Source organism: Necator americanus, chromosome X, assembly GCF_031761385.1.
Source record: "Necator americanus strain Aroian chromosome X, whole genome shotgun sequence".
Taxonomy (NCBI): Eukaryota; Metazoa; Nematoda; class Chromadorea; order Rhabditida; family Ancylostomatidae; genus Necator; species Necator americanus.
The window spans coordinates 10,437,993-10,454,665 of NC_087376.1; the positions used below are offsets into that span (position 1 = coordinate 10,437,993).

The 16,673-nt window shown below is 41.9% G+C and overlaps 1 protein-coding gene across 1 annotated transcript; it reads right to left on the bottom strand.

Moving 5' to 3' along the window:
- Positions 1–10,961: 10,961 nt before the first annotated feature.
- Positions 10,962–11,469, bottom strand: RB195_022196 (uncharacterized protein; the record flags this gene model as incomplete). The annotated part of the gene is made up of 3 exons (XM_064209238.1): positions 10,962–11,141; positions 11,268–11,349; positions 11,420–11,469. 3 exons carry the CDS (start codon positions 11,467–11,469, stop codon positions 10,962–10,964), a joined length of 312 nt encoding a protein of 103 aa, XP_064065119.1.
- Positions 11,470–16,673: the final 5,204 nt, after the last annotated feature.

Consider the following 16,673-nt stretch of genomic DNA (forward strand, 5'->3'; position numbering starts at 1 on the left):
TGAAAGGTCTATTTTTACGATTTCCTGGATTTCTTGGTTATACGGATTTAGAAGGTAAGTTCTAGTAAATTACGTCAGTAAATGACGTTAGTTAGTTATAAGTCACAGAATAGTACAAGATGCAAGAATTCATTCGTAATTTAGGCCTCTGAAGACGAGTAAAAGTCGAAACGTCAGGCTAATAAAGGCTCTTTCCAAAAACCTCGTAGGCACACTAGTAGAAAACGTAGATCTTTTCATTTTTTGTGGCTTGTGTGCCCTCTTAGCTAAACTACTATTTTACTTTACTTTATTTTTTTCTACTTTTTGCTGTACTGGTTTCGGGTCGTCCTCAATCATCAAATCAAATATTGCACGATTTTACTCCAAAGACAATTATTGAATATGACCTCCTTTTGCTCCCATTCCCTCTTACGACCTCCTGGTGGGAAGACCTCATCGTACCCTTCACCATGTCAGAAGGTTCCTTCCTCAGGTATTTTTTTTTCATCTATGCGATTAGATTTCATCTCTTTCTTCCGTTGTAGCTTTTGTTTTTTGTTGTAGATTTTGGCTGGAGTCACGAATAACTTTTAAACATCGAAAAGCATCATCCTAAGACGCACTACAGAAGAAGAGTCATTTTGTTGGATGACTTCAAATTTTGTAATCGTTCCAGAAGCAACAGGAAACCTTACTTGAAACATCTGTAAATCATGCAAATGATGCAATTGATAACTTTATATAAAATTAGTTTTTTTGATAACCTGTATATATTTTCTCGCTGGAAACAGAACGGAGTTGCCAAACTGACAGATGGACTTTTTCAATTCAAGTGCAGTATTCACCACCGTGGCTCCACTTTTTGAACCAGGGAAGTTAAGAAGATCTACCAATCACAATGGATGTCTAGGTGGAGAAATTCATTATAAAACTCCTTCAAATTTGTTTGAATTCTCTGAACATCCCGGTAGCTCCTGAAGTACATTCCAGAGCACATTAATGTGCACGGTTGGTGATTACTAAAAGAAATCAGGATTCTTCTCAACCTTCTTGTGATGTTATGACTGATGAGTGAGTGGGCAGAACCAGCTATCTATTCAACGACAGCAGTGAACTGCCTCGTAGTAAACTGTACCGCTAATTGCTCTGACAAGGCAATGAAATCTACGAAAGACTGTTTACACGCTCGTTGTCGATATATCTGGATCATAGCTAGAGTTACTGCCACTCTTTGAAAATGAGTGTATTTAGACGGAACTGTTTTAGATCAAAACTATTTGAAGTAGCAAAGTATTTCTATATCATAAACGTGGATTGTGGGTGACAGCGGTTACGAGAAGTGAGGATATTGATCTTTCTCGTGCAGGGCGATCGGAGCACTGCGTAGTTTGTACACTGCGTTGGCACAATCCCGCCTCTGCCTTCATAGTAAAGATTCTTCAAATAGCGTTCTTTCACAAAACTTAAAGTATCTTTCAAAACGATTGCTTTGTTATACTAACACTTAGTAGTTCCCAATGATGTACCTGTCTTCATATTAATTTCTTCGTTTTATTCCGTTCTGATTAAACAAAAATGAACATTACATCCGATATATTTGATATAGCGGTAGCACTTTATGTTCTGTTTCCCAGGAAGATTCAAGAACAATTCATGGCAGTGTAGGCTGATGAATGTAGCTAGTCATACACAGCACACTTTCGTTACAAGAACCGTACTCGGCACCCAAAACTGAAAAAAATAGCTCCATTTACTGCCTTCAGCATCACCTTATCTTTTTTGTTCATGTTCAAAGCACCCCCACCACTTCAGTGAGCACTCGTATCATTAGTGTCATCTGGTTCTGGTTCAACCATTGTCGTTGGAAAGCATAACGCGTTTTCCTTCTTAATTTTATTTGACATATACAGCGTTTCTTTCGTTTGGTCTTCGAACGTTGACGTAAGACGAAGCTTCTAGTCCCCCTTTCACTTACGTAAAGCGGTTCAATGACGCTGAACAAATTTTCTCCTTGTTTGCGAAACGCACAGGATTGAAGCGTATGTCAAAGCAGGAACAGCGACGGTCTTGATTGGGTGATCGTGGAATCGGATGCTTCTGGTCTTCTTTACTAGACGCTTGATGCTCTTCTATATTACTCTTTTCCGCCGCTCTTTTCTTCGAGCCAGTTCGAAGGTCAGGTCGTTCATCATGTTAACTTCACTCGGATATCCCCCATCCACTCAATTGAGCGTAAATGACGTATGAAAAACCCATCTGTTCCTCATGAATACTGTCTTATCCATGCTGAACCGTCTTTATACAAGTTTCATCAAATTGGTTCCGCTTGAGGTGCTTGATTTTACCAGAGCGATCCCATGTAATTCCGTTCCAATCTCCGCATTAGGTTCTCGTGAATGCCACTGAACACTGTGCGAGATCTGTCATTCTGTCGAACCATTATCTTCGTGTCGATTATTGCAGAATTGGGGAATTTTGGGAACCATGTTCTTGTATAATCCACGAATTATCTTCATGTAACTGATCAGGTTGCCTTGGTTCTCCTAAACTTTTCGGAAAGCTTCCACTCAATTGAATCAGGACTTCCTGCAAGTCGATGAAAGTGAGACGTAGCGGTATCTTGTATTCTCGCGATTTCTATGAGTTTTGAGACAGTGTGTATGTGCTCAATTGCGCTGCTCACTTTCGAAACCCTGCTTGCTCGCACTGCTATCCTTCACTTAAAATTTTTCAATATTGAATTAGAATTATTCTGACAAAGAGCTTGGAGGTGACAAACAGTTAACAGATTGGGCGATCGTTGCCGATGTCGCCATCTTTGTCGATCTTTGAAATCTTCTCTTCCTTTTTCTATACTGGGCTGTGGATCCCGATACGAGTATCCTCATGCAACTAGGGGTATCTTTTGACCCTACTCTTAAACACCAGCCTCATCGTCCGGCTAAAGCCGGACTTCTCAGCTATTAGCAAGAATGATGTGCTATCATGGAATGACGTGGATATCACTATTGTAGTGATAAAGATGACGTTCTACGTCAGATCGCGTAAACTGTTGGTTACTATGTATTGTATTTAAGCAGCCGCTAGCACGTTTGTTTCTCCTCTTTGAAGAAAGGATGTTAGCAACATCAGAGAAACATGCTGGGAAATAGATATGCGAAGGAACCATGGAAACCCATTCTACTGCGTTGGTGCTCCCGCGCACTCCGACGCACTGGAACCCGTCTCTCCCCCCTCTGGCGTTCCGGCACCGGCGCACCATTTCAACCCCGATTTTACAGCTATCTGGCTCCGGGGCACGACTTTGACGTCGTAGTACACGTCTCACCCAATTTTACCGCGTTGAGGTTCCAGCGCACCGAACCGACGCCATAGTATTTGTCTCCCTCTCTTTGAGGAATTTCTTGACTGAGACACACGCATACACAGACGCAAACAGGTGACAAAATAAGCCCGTTATTGTACAGCATGATAGTTTGCAATTTTGGGAGCATATATTCACATAAAAGTTTATTTACTCTCACTAACATATGAGAAAAACTGACTTGCCTTATCAAAGCCAACATATATGTCAAAGGAACTTTGGACAATGGTGAAAAGAAAGAACGCTCTCCTATCAGGTGCATGGCAATGGTTCGGCACCCCACCGGTGCAGAGTTTTGCATCATTATGAAGTATTTTCGTGACACACACACACACACACACACACACACACACACACACACACACACACACACACACACACACACACACACACACACACACACACACACACACACACACACACACACACATACATACACGCACGGACTAAGCGCGTTATTATATAGCATGATTTTATTTTGTTATTAAAGGCATCACCCCACGAATCTGCGGTGGTGCGGGTTTCATGTAGGTTATGCCTATACGGAATCGTATATTATGGAGAGAAAGGTGATTCCGTCCATTTCTTCCTAATCGCCGTAAAAAACGACACCGAAGATACGGCTTCAAGCGTTCCGGTGCGCTATTTTCTACAACGAGTTGATTGGAGCGCGCCAGCCTTGTGCACGCGCCGCATCTTCTGGGCCGTTTTTTACGGCAATCAGGAAGAAATGGACGAAATCACCCTCATCTCCATAATCTACGACCCCGTATAGGAATTCTCCACCTGAAATCCGCACCACCCCGGATTTGTGGAGTGATGCATTCAAACCCCTCCTTCGCACCTCCTTCCACTTGCATGGTCTTGGATTGGTTGAGGTGCAGGATACAAAGTTATTGTAAGTCCATCCCGGCACGGCAGAAGCAGGGAGTTTGTCGCCGCATCTACCTCCATCTCAGTGTACCCACAAAATGGTTTTTGTTCGCGGTTAGCTCTTATCAACGTAGAGATGCGCCTCGCCACTAAAAGGTTGTGATCTCTCCAATGAGGGGGATCAACAGAAAATAGCCTTCACAATAGAAAAATACAGCGGCTTTATTTGGTACAAGATGAATATTGTGTGAGTAACCTCATCAACAATGTCATGGTTGATAAGTTCGGATTGAGGGACTGTTATCTTTCCGGCTGATGTCACTGTTTTGCAGGGTATTTCAACCAGTGTAACACAGTTTCTTAAATGCTTTAGCTTCACTTGCATTCGTTTATTTATTACTGCGTTGTTTTAAAACTAATCAAAGTAACTGTTTGTCAACAATTTCGCACTACACAGATGCTTTGATCACCTATAAAGGTTGTTTACCCCGCAGTAAGGATCAACGAATATGTAGTGCAAAACTTTGAAGGTGTCAGAACTGCTGACGAGGTCAATCACACGAGTATCTGTGTCAACCTGTGTCAACCAAGGGCGCCAAAATTTTTATATAGGAGAAGCTACTTTGTGTCAAAATTCTTTGCCAATATTTTCTTCTTCCAAATTTATCAGCTATGAACGCAACTAGCTGATGGGACTCTCCTAGTTTTACGCTAGTGTCCTGCCTAGTTTTACTCCCCTTCGCAAATGCAGCAGTGTAGCAGATCTTCAGCTGCTGACGCACTATATAACTCTGAAGTCCCTCTTTCACATGTGTGAAGCTGCGATATTTCCAGCACCTCCCTTTTAGCAAATCTCTCTTTTCTTATTCAACACATCATCAATGCTCTTGTGTGCACTTTGAAACTGTTCTCTTTTTTCTATCTCAGCTCTGTAGTTGGATCGTTCATCATCTTCATTTTACACTCTAATACAAATAGCTGCATGTATTCGTCAATAATTCATGAACAATCATAGATTTTGGTCCGTCTTCCATCGAAATAATCCTTTCAAATCCTTTCAAGGTTCGGCTGCAGATCGATTTTTTCAGAGTTTATCGAAATTAGGAACAATTTCGTTTGGTGCTGTGTTGTAGGAACGATGTTGTCATCGAATTTTTTGATAAAAGAAAACAATAATTGTCTGACAGATACAAAGCTTAAGGGTGGATATCAATCCCCATATTCGGGAGGTCTGGACTAATACTATGAACTGAACTTTCTCACGTAAAAGAGCCTTCTACTGATCTTCATAACGCAAAGACTTTATTCGGACCTCTGATATGCGGGAAAGAATCTACCCATACAGAACATTGAAAACAACCTCTGCACCATGAACTAACTGCTGTACATGGGAAAAATGGGCAAGAGATTATTGGAAAATTGTTTGAACTGGAAGGTTTAAAACATTCATGCAGGGGACGCGAAAAAGCAAAAGAAACAGCTCAAGAACGAAAACAGGAAAGAAAGAAAATCCTAGAATTTTGTTCGAAAAAGGAGGTATAACTGCTCACTTTTCGCTGGAAGGAAATATTTCCGAACTTGAGAATAACTGTACTGTAGCTATTCGCCCTTTGGAATCACTATGAACGCTCCAACAACATTGCGTACGCGCACTAACCTGAATGATACAACAACTATGAATCTAAATACCAAGAAAGACGGAGTTCGAATTATGAAACAGTTTAAAGACGCTGAAGACGATGGTCTAAGCGTTAACTACACGCCACATCTAGGTGTCATTGAGATGAAGCAACAAGACCATTTTGCAACATTAGAGCCACCTTCAGTGGGATACAGTGACTAACTCCAAATGAAGACACAAGGATTTTGCGGCTAAAAAGTGCAAGTCTTCCACCGAACAGAGATAATCTCGTCCTATTCAAAGAACTACTTTTTGGCATTAACTTTGTATTTCATAGTGGTGTGCATAATAAGGGTTTGACCACAATTTTCAACACGGACAGAATGTACAATGTGAGTGTTTTATAACGTGATGATGTATAGTCTACCACGTTATGTCCGACACTGCACTCTATAGCATTACTCGCTCCGCATTTTCCACAACCTTGAAAGAGCCTGCCAGACGCTACCGGAAAGAACCTCTCTTATGTTCAGCTGTGCATACTGCCCAGTGGACAAAAACTGCGGCAACCATAACTCTGAAAACATCTATGGTTCTCGGATCCAATGTTCAGTGAATGGCACAGGTGGTGAAGCAAACCTAACCATAACCTGTTCTTCCTCTGCCTCAAACACAACTGTGAAGTCAAGTGTGGAAATTGTGGTCTTGGCCCCAGTTTCCTCCTTTGCTCCATTAGGAGGTCCCAGGCGCCTGCGTATTTATAGCCGACCATGCAAAAAATAATTGTGTGTTGTCCCAACCATCAACCCCGTGCAAACAGAATGCACTTCTGCGGTCCAAACCCACCATCTGTAAGCCGCCAAGCCAAAAACACTCACACGATCCGTGATGCCACAACAATCAAGTCAGACAACGACTCTCAAACATCACCCCACAACAATTACAAAGACTGCAAGGAACTCGCAGCATCTATCGAGCGAAGAAATTCTTTATGGACCTCTGATTCCTTGCAGTTCCTCAACAGTCTTCGTTAGACTATCCTCTGGCTTCTTATCATCTTATGCATATACCACCCTATTTTGCTACAAAGAACTCTTTTTTTTCAAGCTGCTTACTTGTGTCTATCGTCCACGCTATATATATATATATATATATATATATATATATATATACATATATATATATATATATATATATATACATATATACATATATATATATATATATATAATATTGTGTCGACGTGTTCGGGATTACTCTCATAAAGTGCTTATAAATGACAAACACTTGACGCATGACAGACAACCGCAAATTGGCGGAAGTTGCCAGTGTCATGAGGATCCTCCTTATTGCTGATTTCCCACCGATTAGGAACCTCGCATTACAGCATATAACAGGTGAAGAGATTTACTCGAGTGGCGAAAGAACCTCGAGAAGGAGAACCTCTGAAATGATATATACGTCTCTCCCCCCATGGTATGCAGACAAGTAGACATCACTGCTGAATACATCAGATTGGAAAATGTAGATTTTTTTTTCGATTTCCCTTCTCGGTAGTTGTTCTGTTTGAGTTGCGGAGGCAGTCATTTTTGTTTTATGATTTACCTTAGCCCGTAGCTAATGCTCTTTCCGGCACTTCTTGCAGACATTCAAGCTTATAGCTTTCCTGATGAAGATGTACGATGAGCTGGTCATGCACTTCGTCAACGCAGCAATATATTTCCAAACGCCTAAGATTTCAGTTTAACATGGTTACACAAATTTTATATGGACATCATTGCCTCATCTTTCCGTGATCTTTCGGCGAGAGGAACAAAAGAACAAATTATATCAGCAAGACCACATCGGCAAAGGAAAATGCACATGAAGGTGTAACTGGGTTACGTCGAACATATGGGTTTTCAAAATAGTGATGAGCTTCTCACTTGCAGGAAAATAGCACGACATCATCTCATGATAAAATAGCAAAGTTTTGTGGTGAAGAAAAGTAGAAAAACGTTCACCGCTAATGAGCGACACTTGAAGGCTGGAATATTCAAGACAGAAACTGTGCTACTATTGCATAGCATTTTGCTTGATTCAGAATGAATATCTAGCTATATAAAGTCAAGATCCAGCTACTACAGTAAAATGAAAACTGCTCTCTCAGGATGGAAAACGAAGCTGGAGGAACACCTAAAAAGAGGATCTAATGGCTACCTAAGAGGTCTCACCCACTGAACAAAATTGGTTGACTTAATACTCACCCTGATTAGCATAGTCCCCTTAGGTTGAGGTATCAAGACATAGTGAATTTATCCTATATTTATAAATATTTATTACCATTAGGTTGCCATAACTCAGCTTAAACACAATTTTATTAATCGGAAATAAGAACCATCAGGATCTACACATCTTTTTCAACGAAATGGTAATAAATTTAAGCCTTTAGCATAAAAACTGAAATTAGAGGAAACAACGAAATTATGGGAAGCATTTTCAACATCGTCTGAATTAGAGAACTGTCGCTGACGCAAATGTGAATCAAGAGCTCGAAAAAAGTTAATAATAATAATAAGATAATCTGTTGGAGAAAGGTTTGGTGAATACGGTGGGTGAGGGAGAACTTCTATACCGAAATGGGTTAATTTTTGCTGGATGATTTGTGCGGTATGTGGCCTTGCGTTGCTTTGCAGCAGAATCGGCCCTCCTCTATTCACCACTGCCGGCCACAATTTTTGCAACTTTTCATACATATGTTCTAAATCAGAGCAGTAGGACTCTGCTGTAACTGTCTAGCCTGGATGCATGAAGCTGTAGTGAATTAAACCCTTACAGCGCCACTAAACTGTAAACATGACTTTTTTGGGGTGAAGATCGGGTTTAAGAAGTGTTTGGAGGGTATCCTTATCTACCCACACAAATTCACGCTTCCTATTATCGTGAAGAACCCAATTTTCATTTTTAGTTATAATAGGACTAAGCAAGGGCTCATTTTTCAACCGAATCAAAAGGTTAGATCACGTGCCGTGACGTGCCAGACGCTGTTCTTCGGCCAGCTCGTGAGTCACCCACTTTGACGTCGTCTTCACCTTGCCAATTCATGCCAAATGTCTAACTACTGAAGTATGATGTACGCCCAGGTATTCTGCTAACGTCCGTGTGTTAGTCTCCGGATTTGCTTCCACGGCTCTCTCTAGATCTTCATTACCAATCGACGACCGCGACCCGATTTTTCTTCGAGATCAAACTTGCTAGAAGCGAGTTTTTCTAACCAGAGCTCCACTGCCCGTGGAGCTCTGGTTTCTAAAGGGCAGTCTGACTCAAAAACACTGCTAAGGTTACGAGATGCTCCTTCCGCGGAGCGTTCCAATTTAAATTCGTTAAGCATGATGACTCGATAGTCGCGTCGGTTCATGATCTCTCGGAGCCCTGTAAAAGGCCGGCTGAAAAAATTAGAGCGACAGCTATATATGTGTTCGAAAGAGCAGAAGAACCTACAAAATGGCATTGTTGTTTGCCTCGAGACGAAATAATTTAGGGTAAAAAATTGTTTTTTCACACATATCGCGAAACCGACGTTAATTTTGCACCAACCTTATATATATTACATAATCAAAATATGAGGAGAGGGAAAGAGGGGCTCGCACCAGCCGAGTGGCATGGCCGAAAATAAAAGACTTATCTCGTCGGACTCCCTCCAGCAACACATGATGTATATCACCTGTTGCTGCCTGCATATTGACATCTCCATTTTTTTTAGTAAGCTCGTCCTCGATCTGTAAGATGCAATGTAGACAATGTGTTGTTCGACGGCTACATTCGTAAGTAGTGATCTTGATGAATTTTTGAGCTGCCGTGGTCCGGGGGGAGGATCGAGTGAACTGAACTGTCTGTTACAACTGTCACAGTCAATTCTGATGCGTCTGCCGTCTCTTTTATTGCTCTCGCATTGTTCAAGTGCGGAGGAATATTATACGTACCGTAATCTGATTAACCGGCTTCAGCGAACAAGTTAGGAGGAGAAAATACTAGTATTTAAAGAACAGAAAAAACAGATAACAATTATTAAATGGTTATTTGAAAGCAATTAAAATGTTATACTATTTACTCTTTGTGCATATATTGCGTACACTAACATATAAGCTTGTGATTACAGTTTGAGAACATGTAACAAGTTATAAATGATGTGCTGCTAGGGGATCCATCCCATGCTTAATCTGTTACGGTAATTCAGGAGATTTACGGGGCTTGGCCGATGTGTCAAGTCGGTGTTTTTATGAAAGAAAATAGCTACAGAACATCATCTTCTCTTTCTTGTTTATATATAAAGGAGATCAGTAGTGATAGCGTTGTTCAACGAGATCTGAAGTGTTTGTCGTGTTCGAGCTGGAAGAAGCCACCTTGCCGAAAGATGAAGTTCTAGGCTGAGGTGGTAAAAGGGGACCTGAGGGCTTGGATAAGCAGTTTAGAAGAGACATAACGTTCAGCAGAACATGGAATAGCGACAAATGGATTGATTCTGTGCAAGCTCTTGCAGAAGATCAAGAAGGTTGGGCACAGCTATGGTCAAGGACGGCACACCTCGACGAAGATGCGGGTAATCGCGTCAGGCGATGACATCAGCTCGTCGATTAAGTCAAGTCAAGTCACCTGTCTAATAGATCACAAATGGTCAAAAAAAGTGGTCAGTATGAGAATGATGAACAAGTCCGCCGACGCAACATGTGATCAAATAAAAATGCTTAAAACCAAATGATTTCCGCAGGATATGATGTAGGGAAGACATGCGACCCAATGTGATGCGAAACAATCCTATCCAAATTCTCTGAGATAACATAAAATCTGTATAAGAAGCCAGTCAATCACAAGAGACGCAGACTTGATCACAAACATATTAACAAGTTCATTCCATCAAAGAGGTATCCATGGCCCCATCGTAACTGTCCACAGTCTGGTCTCTGGCACTCAAAATTTGTATGATAAGGAGAACAACACTTCCAACAGCGATTTTGCTCTCTCAGCATTTTGCGGCGAATGCTTCAGCCCGTGAACGTTCAGCACTCCACTGAAACATGATTGTCCATATGACAGAACAAACAATCCTTGTCATCCGACAAATCTCTGACAAAAGAAGATGTTTCAGCATTTCGGCGCTCCGTCGTCTCCACCAGATTTTCCATTTTTCATCTTTTGGATACAGACTAGAACCTTCGACTCGATCCTTGGTTCCTCGTTAACCGCATAAGTAGGTCTATAAACGTGCTTGAGTTCAGGAACTGACAGTCCTTGCTGGTTCGGCAAGGTCTTGAAGTAATCCCTCTAAATTGAAAGGGTTGGTTCATCGACAGTCACTGCCATTGTTGGGGACTATTCATATTGCTGCTATACTGTTTTAGTAAAGAATAGACTTTCCGCGGGTTCTCCTCCTTCCACACCTTTTCAAACCCCTTCGCTGTTGACGTCCATTTGCTTTCGTGGTCTTTTCGCAGTTGGCGACGTTGCTTCTTTCTCAGATGCTTTTTCCTGGCTGAAATCACCAGTGCGGGCGGCATACAGGATTATACATGAATTTTATTTCTGCAGATGCGCAGACAAACCTCTTCCACGGCAATAATACCGGGAGCGTTTCCGCTGCAGCGTCCTGCATGCACTTTGTGAAGGAATCCGCATCGCTAAACTTCTTCCTGTTCTTACTCCAACATGAATATACACACATTGGCGGAATTTCGTTCTGCATTCTTCGTCTTTCAGACCTGCCATGTCGATTCGCGAACTATTCGATTTCTCTTGCGAAATCGTATCTTGAAGCTAAAGGGAACATACGGGGTTCAGGGTCAAACGCGACGTCCAAAACAGCTCTAGAATTTCGGATATCTGACTGAGGAATGCTCCTCATCGTCAGAATGAAGTTGAGCTGAAGTTTAAGAGTCCTCATCTTCCAGTTGCGCCACCCTTCAGGCCTTAAAAAAGTTGATCCCCAGCACTTAGGCTGATGGCGTCGATTCCTCTTAAACGTGGAAGCGATGAGGCTCGTCTGTTCACATAAGCCTACCGAATGATCAGTGTTATCCGACGTGCTCTCGCTAGATAAAACCATTGCACATCGGATTGTTGTTCAAAGCCCCGTCATCGCATTTGCGTCGATTCTGACAATGATCACCTGCTGGGTAGGCATCAACGCATCAAGTTCATCATGAAAGACGTCCCTATTGTTGTCCTCAGCGGTAGGTGCGTGGGCATTTTCGATTCAGAGTTTACCTCCTCTGCGATGTCGCAGTCGTACGTAGGTCCATTTAGATGACGTTGACCCATACTCCTCCGTCAGGTTGTTGTAATCGTTTCTCACAGCTATCGCGCAACCAACTACTTCTAAACTATACTCAGAGATATCGCACAAGCCTGGACAGGGCGGTTGTAGTTCACTCGACAGTGTTCGGCATTTCAGCGTGACGAAAGGAATAGAAGTTGCTAAAGATTCCATGCTCCCTTTAGGCACTTGACCCTTCTGGTTGTGAGCTTTGGCGATGTACTGGACGACTGCACCTCTTTGCAATGTATGGGAGTATTTCGTCATATAACAATGCAGATTATACAGTTCTTACACTCTCAATGCGTACAATTCAGCGGCTGATTGCGTTTAGTCAAAACAGGGCACCACGTGCATGTAGCAATCACTCGTACACGCGACCGCATTAGACTGGTGATTGGAGTAATTCTCCTATAAAATCTTGATCAACCATTTATAATTTTCAAAAATGAGCTTTATGCCTTTAAGAGCAGTTTTCGCTCTTCCTTTTAGACTTTCCTTGAGTAGGAGTATCTTTTCTATAACGTACACTTCTTCGCTGTTATGGACTAGAGTTTCGGAAGAGGCCAGTACCCTGGAAAGTCGTCAGAATCTCCGTAAGATTTTGCCAGGTTTTTGCTGGTGGAGGTTCCATTGACCTGGGCGTTTTTTTTTTGCTGTACCACTATGGGATGTGGATGCTAAATTTGATAAGTCTTGTGAGTAGGTTTGCAATGTAATGTTTCGCACACAGTTTTCGTTTTTGTCATCAACTTCGCCATCCACTTTTCACTTTCTTTATAACTGACGCTATCACCTCTTTGGGGGCCTAGAGACATGTGTCCCAGTTTGATTTCCATATTTTAGCGCATATCTTTTGTTTCATCAAGACGCGCTGTTAACATGAATATCAAATCGTTGGCCGCAGTTATTGCTAATTGTAGCTGTGACTCTTCTTCGATTCGCTCAATTTCTAGCTTCAAATCCTTTCTTTCGGACCTGTTTTTGCCATTTTCATTTCTAACCTCATTGTATAATTCCTGCAGGTTTTCTCTCGTCTCTTTATTTTGCCGTTTAATAGCTTGTAGTAGTGCTGTGGCTGATCTCTGATGAGATTCCCCATATCTAATGTAGGATAACTAAAGTTTTCAAATTCGACGTCGTTACGCTGAGAACTACTGATGTTTTGTGAAAAGTGTCATTTCTTTCCTTGTGGACATGCGATGCGATAAACTCCGCTTGAACTATTATAACGTTGACAGAGGTGTGCTCATCTGCTTGTTAGAAGTGATCTGCGTTTTATTTACAGTTTGTAAGGAAAGGAATTTTTGCCCAATCACTGGGATGAATCTGACGCGAATCATGATCTTTGATTTGACCGTGTGAGTTGATCAATGAGCTGGTCTCTATCAGGGGCCAAAAATACCACTCATTGATGGCTTTAATTTGGCCAATACACCAAAATGTATGGGTGCGAAGACTCCTGGTGTGTTAGTGCGAGGGAAATAATAGTTTTTTTTTCTTTTGCACTATACTTAGGGTATGCTGGTTTAGTGGTTAAATATTTATTAGCAGACGAACGATGACAGTGTACTCACTAGGAGCAACAGAAATAAGAATGACCGTCATGGGCGGTCGAAGAGAAGCAGGCTTCACAGGTGGTTGTCTTCATGGGAGGAAAATCGGTCTCTAATGAGATGAAAGTATAGGTCTTCACAATGCCAAAACAATGCTTGCACTAAGGATAAGTTATATGGAATTATGCACAAAGCTTAACATAACTGTACAAAATGGGGTCTTGATGCAAACACCACGACACTCCCGACCACACATTTGAAAATAGAAGCTTAACAACAACTGAAACCAGTGTTCAGACAGAGATCACCGGTCGATGGGTTCCAATATCGATCCATTTGATTGCTGTTTGTTGGTGTAGGCGGGGGCGTCGTCGTACCTCAGTGTCCGAAAACCAGCTATGAGCTCTATGAAGAGCACAGTACCCATAGTTGATCTCGTTTTTAAGCTGTCACATTTCATTTTTCAAATGTGCGGCCCTCGGCTGGGCAGGCTTACTAATGGGATGAATACCATTTTTGAGTTTTTTTTTATTGTGATTGTTACGATGAGCTGGATTATTGCCTGCATTGGCAAATTATCCACGCACCGCAAGCCGTAAGAGCTATATGGCAGTGCACGTTTATGATATTCATTAGTGGATTTAGATTAGGTGGATCAAAACAAAAGAAAGAATTCTCTGCATATTTCTTACACTTATGCTTGCAAAGAAGTGTTTGTTGGGCCACATTCAATGGGGAAGACGTGATTCTTGCGCTGTAATGTAACGTTTCATATTGGCTTGGAATTTTCCAATTCTTCTTATCTCGGAGAATGTCGAGTTTAGAATCCCTTTTGAGTGGAGAAAGAGCTTGCAGTTGGGTGTAATAGGAGGCGAGTAGAAAATGCCTGAAACACCGCAGATGTTGATCAAAAGCATGTTATGCGGTAAACCGCAATGAACGCTATTGATGCCGCAGTATTTCGTATCACGACCTGTGTCTTTGAAGTACCATGCAGCATCTACCTGCGCAAGCGCAAAGCAGTTTCAGTAGAAAGACTATTAAGGGAACAACAGCTTTTAGCATAGCAATGAGAATTTTCATCGATAGTAATGCGATGGTGGAGTCCAGCACGTAGTTGTTCTCAAGTGTAATTGTCAAGGTATCTAGCTTTCCAAAGGCCAACTTCCAGTGTTCCATGAAAACGTTAGGGAGTGGTTGAAGATCGCGTAGAGCAAATTTCTTGAAGTTACCGCTTTCTTCGCTATTTTATGTGGAATAAACCTGAATTCGCTCACTTTTGGGATGGTACACAAGTGTTCCATATAGGCCAAATGTGATCTCATCCACATTGCAAGATGTATGACACTTTTGCTGTATCAGAGCGTTTTAAACCCCAGATATACTGCATTAGGTCCACATTCGATGAAAAACACTTGAGATTGGCACTGAACGGTTGCCTTGGCATTAATGCCAGTTATGCACTAAACATTAACTTGTGCACCTTCAAGGGAATTATAGCAGCCTTTTACTTCTTCAAATGTTATATCACAAGACTGTTCTATGATCTTTGCTCTGTGAGCTTTTGAACATAAGGCTTGACTCAAGAACAATAGTGGTTTCATGTTGGTGAGTATAGGCGTTGGTATTTCCTTCTACTAACATTGTTTCTGTGAATGGGGTTTCAATGGGAAGTACATTTGTGATCTCTTTAGAGGGTTATTAGAGCATGCAAGGGCCCACTAAGTTCCTAATAGAACCTAGTGGGCATTTGCATGCTTTAGAAGCCTTTAAATTCCCACAGCTGCAAACCATGCGATTTTCGCTTCTTGAAAACCATTATTTCGCTTGGATATATGACTCGCATTCCACAGTAAAACTGTGGAATGCGAGTCATATATCTAAGCGAAGAAGAATCATCATCAGTGCCTCGTTTTTGCAAAGAGGGAATCTTCTGTTCATTAGAGGAAAATAAGGTTTTTGAATTGAAACTGCAGTAATCAATAGCTCATCGTACTTGTGGGTGTGGTGTCAGAATAGTCTATTTTTCTTTGTTTTGTTACTTCGATTTCAACGTGCACCGTTGGTGTCCGCTCCATGCAGCGCACAATTTCGAACACTGGCCTCTTCTTTTTTTGGTAATTGTGCCAGACGCAACAATGAGCATGCTACCATCGGGAGAAGACATCCGTAGACAATACTCCCGCATGTTTCTTCACATGCGATGTACTCTAGATACTTTGAGGCCACTTCTAATTCTGGTGTAGATTATTCGATCACATTCTGTTACACATGTTTTGTGTGCAACATCCCAGCTGAGCGCATCTTGTGGTGCGAAAAAACTTGTGCATCGTCGACATCAACAATACTGCAACACCGTCTTTCTTGGCGCTACCGTAGCATGCTTTCCTCCGGAATCAGGAGACTCTTTTCTATTGCTGTGATGTGCGTAAAATTTTAAAACCCATGGGCAGGTTCCAAGCCTCGAGTCCCATGAGTTTTTGGGAGAACGTTGTGTTCTTCCGGAGTGGACATGTGGAACTTATTTGTTGGAGGCGACTCTAAACCGCCTCCCTTGCACCTCCCAGTCACTTGATTGCAGGCTTTTGGCCGGACCGACGTGCGGGATACGGTAGTATTATGAGCCGATTCTGGCGCAGCAGAAACAGGGAGTTCATCCCCTGAATCCACCTGCGTCTCTGGACAAACACAAGGTCGCTTTTGGGCAACGATTAGCTCCCTATCGGGCACCTGGGGACGCGCCACGTAGCCTCGCCACTAACCAGCTGTGATTCCTCTAGTGAGGGAGATCCGTGGCAAGTGTCTCGTACAGAGAGAAATTTTCAATTAAATCAAATATGACATGTTGTTGAGACATTTTGTTTTTGTGTGCATTTTTAATTTTGAAAAAAAGCTCACTGCTTACTCCTCAACTCTCCAGCTCAATGTTTTTTTATCTGTATGTAGATTCTAGAGCCTCGTTGTGTACCTTCATTCTGCGAGATTTTT